This window comes from Camelus bactrianus, chromosome 20 (genome assembly GCF_048773025.1).
Source record: "Camelus bactrianus isolate YW-2024 breed Bactrian camel chromosome 20, ASM4877302v1, whole genome shotgun sequence".
Lineage (NCBI taxonomy): Eukaryota > Metazoa > Chordata > Mammalia > Artiodactyla > Camelidae > Camelus > Camelus bactrianus.
The window spans coordinates 28,388,531-28,398,934 of record NC_133558.1 but is presented as its reverse complement, the minus strand read 5'-3'; the positions used below and the strand labels follow the sequence as shown (position 1 = coordinate 28,398,934).

Below are 10,404 nucleotides of genomic sequence, written 5' to 3'. Positions count from 1 at the left end.
GAGCACCCGGCCCTGAGCATGAGCGGCCCGATCTTCCCAGACCAGGCTCCTGGGATCCCGACCCGGACGGCGGGTGTGAACCCCTCAGCTGTTGCGGGGCTGAAGCGCCGGCGGGGCGGACAGGCTGAGCCCTGTGGTCCCCCCATCACTGCGGCGAAGCCTGTCGGTGGGGGCTGCGGGCGATCCTACCGGCGAAGGCTTCGGGAAGAGAAGGCGATCGGCCCGCGGGGCCGCGAGAGGCACGGGGAGCCTGGGGTCCCTCGGGCAGGACGGCCCGGCCGGGTTTCCCCGCGCGGCGGGCAGCGCGCGGAGGCGGCTGCAGGTCAGGAGCACATCCAGCAGCAGCATCTTGAAGAGCAGCAGCCGCAGCGCCCCCAGCCGCAGCGCCTGGCCCCGCGTCCCTGCGGGAGAGAAGGCGCGGGTGAGCGGCCCCGCAGGCCGCTGTTCAGCCTTCCACCCGCCCCGCGGGAGAATGTTCACCAGACAAAAGGTAATCAGGGAACGTCCTTCCTGGCGTCTAACCTCAGCTCTGTCTGGGAATAATAAACACCTTCCTAGCCTTCATTTTCTTTTATTCCTCAACAACCAAGGGGATTGAAGGTCAGGCAGGAGTTAGCATCCCATAAGGAGGAGAGTCATCAGCTCAAATTTCTCTGGTTGGGAAGCAGAACCTGGGTCATGACTCTGTGTCCAGCAGATGGTTGGACTTGCCACCACGCAGTCTCCCAAGTCTCCCTGGACTCCCAAGAATCTCCCAAGGCTCTGATGCTGAGACCATCCCTCTGGGCTGCCCACGGAGAGCTTCAAGGACCCTTCTGCTAACTCTCACGTGCTTTTCTCAACTGGTGTCCAGAAATTAGGCCGGGATCAGGGGATTTAATCCCCATCTGACCTGCGGGTTGGCAGAGGCCCAGGCTAGCCAGTGCCCTAGCCTAGCAAGGCAGCCTCTTCAGGGAACACCCATTAATCCCCAAGGGGACCATCAAGCCAGAGCCCAACAGAGCCTGAGATCCTGGCCCACAGTACTCACCTCGGAGAGGCTCCCAGAGGCAGGTCCTGGTTGAGGAAGCCTCTCCTGCCAGGCAAAGAGAAGGGAGTGAGTCAATGGGATGGGCTGTGTCCTCCACCCCAGTGCTATGCCCCAGCCCTGCTCAGGGCAGCTGCTCATGGCATGTTGGATAAATGGACAAAGGAACCAGCAATGGACACTCTGAGTCCATCTGCAGCAAGTCCTCTGAGGGGCCCAGATCTCCCTCCCTCCAGACTGTCCCCTGTTCTGTTCCCCTGGGAGGCTGAGATGCCTCAGCTCTTTTAGACAATGAATCAATTTTCTTAGCAGCCTTCTTTAGAAGGTGGGGCATTTATTCAACAAACATTTCCATCTGGAAGATGACAAAACTAACATAATCCAAAAAGAGGATGTAAGCCTTCTGGTCAGTAATAATAACGGCTGGCTTTGGACTACCTCTCTGTGCCTGTGCAATGGGAGTAATAGGACCCACTTCATAAATGTGAAGTGTTTACTTGCCATGCCCGGCACAGAGTAAACAGTGAGTGATAGCAATTTACTGTTTAATTATTGTCTGGTTCCGGTGAGTAGGGTGTCATATTAAGGGTAATTTACATACAGACAGTAACCCCAGGTATATATATAGAGAGATTAACCCTAGGAGGGAGGAGACATTATTACCTCTTAGAAGTCATGTATCAGAGCCTGGATTTGAATGAGATACCACAGTTGCAAATCCCAGGATTCAGGGCCCTGAGATCACCCTGCTCTGAGCCTAGATGGTTGGCACTTGGATGCCCTTCATGCCCCATGGTCTGGAGTCTGTCCTCCCTCCCACCATACCCTGGTTCCAGGGGCAGGGAGCAGCCTCAGAGGTGCAGGCTCTGTCCCCACCTGACAGCTGTAGGGGCTGTGTGCTCTGGCTCTGTTCTCCAGCCTCAGGCCCGGTATGGCAGACCAGGGTCTCCCAGGCTGCCAGCTCTTCAGAGGGTAGGGAGAGCTGAGCCAAGCTAGTCCAGGTGCCATCCGCCGCTGGGGAAGGACCATAGGTGAACGCATCCAGTGAGCTGCCGTTGCCAGCTGAGAACCAGATGGGACTCTCGAGGCCAGGAGGTGCAACGTCAAGGACCAAGCAGACCACCAGCGTCTGCTGCTTTCCATCCACCAAAAGTGTGATTGGTGGGGCCAGAGAGGGGAAGGGTGTGCTGCCCGCACCTACAGGAGAGCACACACTTGTGGTGGGGCTGGATCTGTCCATGCCCTCCAAGCCAGCATCTCACAGTAGCAGTCTATCCTTCCACCCACTCATCCATCCCTCTCTCCTTGCATTTATCCATCTAACCATCTTCATTCCCTCCACCCTTTCATTCATCCATCTTTTCTTCCATCGTCCATCTTCCCTACATCTATTCTCTCTCCTTTCCATCTATATCTTCATCCACCCATCCATCTATCCACACTTCCTTCTATTCATCCATCCATCTGTCCTTCCATCCATCCATCACCCATCTGTCTTATCTGACCCTTTCTGTGCCAGGCGTTGGGGATACAACATTAAGTAAAATATTGTCCCCGCTCTCAGTGATCTCAGTCCCATGAGAGGGACAGCAGATGCAAACAAATACTTACAGTACCTTGTTGTGCCAGCCTCAGGAGAGTGGTTACCTCTGGGGAGGAAGGGAAGAAAATAGGATCTGTAATGAGATCAAAAGGGGCCTCAAATGTATCTGTGATTTTTGTTTCTTTAAAAAAAATCTGATTCAAATATGGCAAAATTTTAACCATTTGTTAATCTGAATGGAATGTGCATGAGTGTTTTTTGTGTTATTCTTGGTTCTTTTCTGTAAGTCTGTATTATTTTTTAATAACTTTGTTTAGATATAATTCATGTACCGTACAGTTCATCCATTTAAAGTGTATGTCTGTATTATTTTAAAATTAAAAAATAAAAGTAAGTCATGTGAGGACTATAAACATTTGTCCTACCTTTTCCAGAATAGTCCTGATTTTCCACACTTATTCTTTTTGGGAAAGATGACTCATTTAATATATAAACGTTATTTTTGAACAGTTGGATATCTTTTCATATAAATAGAATCTCAAAGGTTAAAACCTACCAACAAATTTGCACAATGAGTTAAGTGCAGGCAGGCTAAAGAAATGCCCCAGGGTGCAGAGAAGGATGCCAGAGGGCCTTATGGGGACTTAGAGATCGGGGATGCTCACAAAAGATTTCTTGAAGGTCAAATAACTGACCTAGAAGCAGGTGGATGGTAAGTAGCCCACTCAGGATTTGAACTGAGATCTCTATGACTCCAGATCCCACAGACCACCCCATCTGGAAGAATGACTAAGATTTTGCTATATGACACAGTGGACCAAGCCTGGGACGTGGCCTCAGACAGAGTTGGTTTGACTCCTGACTCATCCATTTGATTTCCTGAGTCTAAATTGTCCTATAAATGTAATGGGGTTAATAACACCAGCACAGTAAAATTGCTGTGAAGGATAAAGATCATGAATATAAAACAACTTGGAAGGAAAGTGTTAGTATTATCATCAATACACATGTTAACAAGACATCACAAACAAAGGGAGGAGGGAAGGCTGGGAATGAGCTCCAGGATGCTCGACCTCCTGAGACCTTTCAGCCGTACAGAGAGACATTCCCCAAGTTGAGTTGAGTGTCTGCCTCCTCCATGAAGCCTCCCAGGATTGCTCCTCCTCACTCTGGCTGCTTCCCTCCCAGAGCTCAGGCCTCCTGCCACAGACTCTCCTTGCTCCACATGGGTGTGGTTTATCTCCCTAGCAAGGAAAAGTTTGTGACATACTGGGGGTCAGCTTTAGAACACGGAGAGGCCATAATTCAAAGGTCAAGGACCTTCCCCCACCACAAACATGCTTGTAGATGAAGCTGGAATTCTCAGAATTCGAGTCTTTTGTCTCCAGCCTTCATCTTTGAACGACCAGGGTTGGGGAAGGTGGGTAAATTCACCCGGGAAGTCACTGGGGCCTTGAGACTTCTGAGAATCCACTGGTAAGGGGAGCTGGGAGTAAACACAAGACACCCTGAGCCCTGAGGGCAGGAGACTGGACAGGAAGGGGGGACCTCACAATGGTGCCTGTGTCCCACCACCCTACGTAGCACAACACGATCTGGCTATCCTCCCGCCCATTACGGACACCTGTCCAGCTTACTCTGGTTTCTCTATATCTCCGAGACTGACTGCCCTCCCTACCAACTCTGTGGACTCCAAGGGAGCAGGACTTGGGAGCCCGGAGTGCGGTAGCTGGCAGGTAGAGTACAATGGGGAAGGGGATGATGGGCTTCTGGGGAGAGCCTCCCCAGAGGGCCCTCAAATACCCCTGTCCTGCCTCCCTGCATCCCACCCACACCCAGGGAAGCCTAGCGTGTTGGAGTGGGCTGGGCAGACGGATGGGGTGCAGAGAGGGATGCAGGGAGGGTGCTCACCTGTGGGCAGGGCTGGACACTCGAGGGCCAGGAGAAGCAGAAGCCAGGTCCCGGCCATGGCCCACCTGAGAGGAGGCAGGACCCAGCTGCAGACCTGAGGTGCGGGCTGGGGGAGGAGGCAGCCACAAGACTGCCTCACAGGCCACAGGCCCAGCTGCATCTCAGCTGCTCCACCACGGAGCCGTTTCCCCAGGGGAGGGGCCCCTCCCACCCCCAGTCTCTCACAGTGCCTTCCTACACCAGAAGGCTCAGAGAGATTGAGTGACCTGCCCAAGGCCACATAGCTGGCAGGTGACAGAGCCAGAGCTTGAACTGTTTTCTGATGGCTGGCTTTATTATAGCCAAAAAGCTAATAATTGCATTTTCATGTAGTTACAGCCCTTTTAAATAGAATTTAATTTTTAGAGCTGTTTCAAGTTTATAGCAAAAGTGACCAGAATGTTCAGAGATTTCTCATATACTCCCTGCCCCATCACATCAAACACCTTTTAAAAAATAAACTACTGTTTAAAATGGCCATTTAAAACATAAATGCCATTTTCAGTGACTCCACTAAATTTTAACTGGAGCTGTCATTTTTACCCAGAAACTTCATATCTAGGTATATACCCTAATGCAATAATAAGAGATTCAGTCATTATAAGACAAAGATTTATGCACAAAAATGTTCGTTGAAGTATTATATTAAAAAACCAAGGGGAGGGGAGGGTATAGCTTTAGTGGTAGAGTGCCTACTTAGCAGGCACGAGGTCCTGGGCTCAATCCCCAGTGCCTCTGTTTAAATAAATAAATAAACCTGATTACCCCACAAACAAACAAACAAAAAACCAAGAGAAATTGAAAACAACCTAATTGTTTAATGCTAGGAGAAGGGTTAAATGAATTAATGTTTGAATTTTTTATATTAGTGAATATTATGCATCAGCTTTTAAAATCATGTTTTCAAAAGAATGTTTAATGACATGGGATATAGAATGGAGTTTGGTTCAGTTATGGGCTGTGAAGCTAGAATGCCTAGCTTTCAATCCTGACTACATTGTTCAGGAGTTGTCCAACTTCCACCAAATTACTTCTCTAATCCTCGATTTCCTCATCTGTATGATGGGAAAGGTAATAACAAATAATAAATACATCTGTACAATGGGAATGATATTTAAACAAGATCATCCATGAAGAGGGTCTAGCATTATTATTTATACATAGTAAAAAGTCAATAAATGTTCTCTCTTTCTTGATATATGTGTATACATAATTACATACAGAAAGTTTAAATAAACAGGATATAAATTTACATGGAAAATATGTAACCAATTTTACATAAGAAATACATAATTATTCCTAGAAGGAAGCAGACCAAAGGTTAACAATGGTTATCTCTGCATGTTAGGATTTTGGATAGTTTTTATTTTTGTCTTAATAATTGTTTATTTCTTAAATTTTCTATGATGAATCTGTATTATTTTAAAAATCAGGAAAATGAATATTATTAAAACATAAAACTACAGTATACTACGGTTTATTTAGCCATTCCTTTACTTTTAGACTTCTGGGTTTTCCAGTTTGAGGCAGTAGATACTGTCGTTTATAAAGCATTTTCCAAATTCATACTTATTTCCTTAAAATTGGCTTAAAGTCCTCTGTGTTTTCTTGTGGGTTTTTGTTTGTTTGTTTGTTTAACTTAAAAATGTTTTAAATTGTAATAAAATACACATAACATAAAATTTACCATGTTAGCCATCTTGAAGTGTACAGTTTGGCAGTATTAAGTATATTCACACTGTTGTGCAACCACAACCACCGTCCATCTATAGAATTCTTTTCATCTTACAAAATTAAACACTCCATCCCTGCTCCCCCAGCCCTTGGCTGCCACCATTCTACTTTCTGTTTCTATAACTTTGACTACATCATTAAAGTGAAATCATGCAGTCTTTGACTTTTTGTGCATGGCTTATTTCATTTAACATAACAGTCTCAAGCTTCATAGTCCATGTTGTAGCATGTGTCAGAACTTTCTTCCTTTTCAAAGGCTGATTAACATTCCACTGTATGTATATACTACATTTTGCTTCCAATCAATTCATCTCTCACTGGACATCCCTCAGTGGTTGCTCCATTTTAACTATCATGAACATAGGTGTGCAAATCGCTCTTCAAGATCCTACTTTCACTTCTTTTGTGTATATATCCAGAAGTGGAATTGCTGTATCATATGGTAATTTAATTTAAATTTTGATAGTGATCATCCTAATGGGTGTGAAGTGTTGTCTCGTAGTAGTGGTTTCAATTTGCATTTCCCTAATAATTAGTGATGTTGAGCATCTAAGACCTCTGTATTTTAAGGCTCCCGACACACATCTGTTATACTAATTTGTGTTAGTATAAAACCACCACAACATATGAAAGGCCCATGTGGCATTTCTTTAAAAAATAAGATAAAAATTTTAAAACCCTAATTTAATTAGCAAAAAATGGAATCTCAGTTCTCTTATCAAAACATTCTTTTCCCATTTTAGTTGCTTCCTTTGCTGTATTGTCTGTTCATTGTCCTCTCATAGTCCTAGTGTCTTACTGATTTTGAAAAGCTTTCACATATTAAAGGTACCAACCCTCTGTATAATGTACTTGGCTGGAGCCATTTCCAGATTCATTGACTACTTTTAATTTCACTTTTTTTTTTTTTAACCTGCAGTTTTTTGTTTTGTATGAACCAACGTATCCATCTTCCCTGTTGGGATTTATCTCATCCCTTTTAAGCCTAGAAAGTCCTCGCCCCTCTAAAGGATCCATACATTTCCACTTGTATTGTCTTTTTGTGCGTGTGTAGTTTTACCCCCTCCCCAATTTAATTCCGTGAGGAATTGAATTAATTTTGGTATATTATAGAAGATGTGCATCTAAATTTCATTATTTTTCCCAAAGAGCTAATCAGTTACCCCAGGGCTATTCATTGAATAATCCTTCCTTTCCCTACTATTTGCGAGACGTTATTACTTGTTAACATCTTTATCATATGTTAATGTCTTTTATATTGCTGGGTTTACTTGTTCCTGGCTCTCCGGATTTCCTGCTTTACATTATTCTTTATTCTGGTGTCAGCCTCACTCCATTCCCGTCCGATGGTATTTTAATAATCATGTCGATTGCACCCTTCCGCGCCCCGAGTGCCCCCCTGCAGTCCGCGCTGCGCTCCCACCCCTTTTCCCGTGGGGCAGCCTGGAGGCCTCGGGCGCCACGTGTTCCCAGGCGCAGCCCGCGCCCAGGTGCGCGCAGTCTCGGTGGGTTCCCGCCGGGAGGGGGAGGGAGGGAGACAGGTGTTCCTAACGACTCTCCCGCCTTCCAGCCTCTTGGGCTCAGTTACCACAATACAGATGGGGACGAGACCTCTGGCTTCCTTCGCTCTTTGAGTTTCAAGATCTTCCCAGGGACGGGAAGGCTGAAACCTCCCCCACCGCCAGCCACCTCCCTCACCCCGCTGCTCACTGCTCGTCTGGGCCATCTCGCGACAGCTACCCCACAGGCCCACTGCCAGCTCCCTGGACACGGGTTGGCCTGGAAGTTTTCTTTGCTCTGTCTTTCATCGGTTCTCTCCTTCCAGGAGCCCCGGGAATCTCCGCCTGACTCCACAGTCTTACTGGTACTAAAAATGCCCTTCCCCAGGGCAGTGAGGATGCTCTGACATGTGGCCTTAGATCCCAGAGCTGAATTTCTGCTCTGAGCTTCTCACTTGGGACTGAACCTGCCATTTGCAGACCCGCCACCTAGAGCCAGGTGGTGTTCACAGACATCTCATTTAATCCTCAAAACCACGCATCGGGTATTATCATCTCGGTTTTGCCGTCAAGTAAACTGAGGCTCAGAAAAACGAAGTCACTGAAGATTCTCTAGCAGGCAAGTGGTGGAGCTGGGCATTCATTGCAGAGATGTGTTTACAGGTCTGTCTCTCTCCAAAGCTCTTTTCACAAGGTTTTTGGGAGAATTCAGTGAAATATGAGTACCCACCTGAGTGCCTGGTACACAGCAGATTCTCTCTCCCTTCTTTTTTCACCTACCCAGGTAGAAAACCCAGGGCTGTTGTTAAACTGAGATGAGCCACATAGAATATGAGAAAGAAAATTAAGGAAACGTAGCAGTACTTATTAGAGAAGACTGCTGATATTACCAAATGATTACTGAGCATAAATCTGACCTATCTGATTAGATTGTAACCAGAGGGGCAGACGGGGCGTCAGCCTGTGTGTCTGCTGAACTTGCAAGTAGAAGTCTCTTCCAGTGATACCGAAGGGGTCATATGTCCACTGGAATCTAAAATGTTTCCTACCATCGGTGTTCACATAAGTTAGCAGGGGAAGAGTGGTTATGAGGCCCAAGTTCATAATCACGGCTAGCTGCTACACCTCCAGTGACAGGTTCTTCTTCTTTGACAGCACCTTGGCTGGACTGGGTTCTCTGCCTGGTGGTGACTCAGGCCTTTATTCCTGTGGTGTCTGAGTCCTCGGTAGTCTTGACATTGTGGGTTGCTGAGGTTTTCTGTTAACCAGGACAACTGAGCAGAGGATTATTAAGAGGCACTGTGTGAATCCCCTGGGTCCCAGACCTAGTGCCTACCTCTATTCTGTGGTAGCAACCTAATGTTCTCTGGTAATTGGGATTAGTCAACCCAGACCTTACAGTAACCGCCCCCCTTTCTCTGCCTGTGGGTTCAACAGCGTGAGAAACCAAAATGGCCTGGGGCCATCTCAGCTTCCAACTCTATGACCCTTGCCTGGTGCAAACATTTCTCCCTTGGATGCTAGGATCGCCAAACTTCCTGAGGGCAAGGTTATGGGGGTGAGTAGCAAAAGTTCTTCCAGTAGGTTATAGACTTTAGCTATAATAGTGAGAAGGCTGCTGCTACCCCCGCCTCTCAGTTATATACGATTCTAGTTTTGGCTTAAAGAAGACACTGTATCCTGTAGGACAGCACGTCCACCTTGCAGGGTGTAGTTTCTTAACTCTGCTCTGAGCCTGCAGCTGGCCAATCCTCCATTCTATCAAGCCAACTGCTCCTGGGTCATGGGGCAAATGGTAAGACCAGTGAATGCCTTGGGTGTGAGCTCATTCCTTGGCTATAAAATGTGTGCCAATGTTGGAGGCAATGTTATGTGGAATGCCATGGTGATGCATACAGTATTCTGTGAGTCCATAAATGGTGGTGTTGACAGAAGCAGAGGTGAATTCATACCTGGAATATGTGTCTATGAGGATAAAGCACAGCCCTTCCATGCTAGAGGGGCCCAAACAAATCAATCTATGATCAGGTGAGAATGGTGTCCACTCAGGGACTCAGCTCTGGGCTGTAAATAGGATGGACATTCAGCCAGATTAGCCTCAGAGAGAGGAAGACCATGTTACTGAGCCAAAATATAGCTTCCACCCTGCCACCATGGGTCTGCTGAGCAAGTCCTGGAGCACCTGGGGAAAAGGGGTGACTGTGGCCCACAGGACTATCATTTTGTCTACCTGATGACCATTATTCCCCATGCTTTATTATGGGTCATTGTGGTTCCTTTGCCTTTGGCTGTTAAGCATCACCACCTGCTCTTTGCCCCACCAGGATACCATTATTCTCATCCAGGTCAGGGTATTCAGTTCCAGTCTCTAGCATCCCCCACTAGCATCTCTAGCCTACGGAGGCCCACCAGTAGAGCAAGCCAAGGTTGCTGGTGGTCCTCACCGATGCATTTCTTACTGCTTTGGTAAAGGGAGTGTTTTCCAGGCCCCCTTAACATATGTGGCTAGGGATGGCGAAGCAGACTGCACGTAATAAATCCAATCCAGCATTCCTATCTCTCTGAGACTTTGGATTCCTTCCTCTATAGTATACCAAGGAAATTCTGGCGTTTTAAGTTTATTAACTCTAGGCTACATTAAGTCCAGACTT

General features: G+C 46.8%; 1 protein-coding gene across 1 annotated transcript; it reads right to left on the bottom strand.

Annotated features, from left to right (window-relative positions):
- Positions 1 to 4,668, bottom strand: PTCRA (pre T cell antigen receptor alpha). The gene is given in 6 exon segments (XM_074348758.1): positions 1 to 250; positions 253 to 401; positions 1,031 to 1,075; positions 1,904 to 2,224; positions 2,644 to 2,703; positions 4,482 to 4,668. Coding segments are annotated over 6 exon segments (840 nt in total). The 5' UTR covers positions 4,642 to 4,668; the 3' UTR covers positions 1 to 145.
- Positions 4,669 to 10,404: the final 5,736 nt, after the last annotated feature.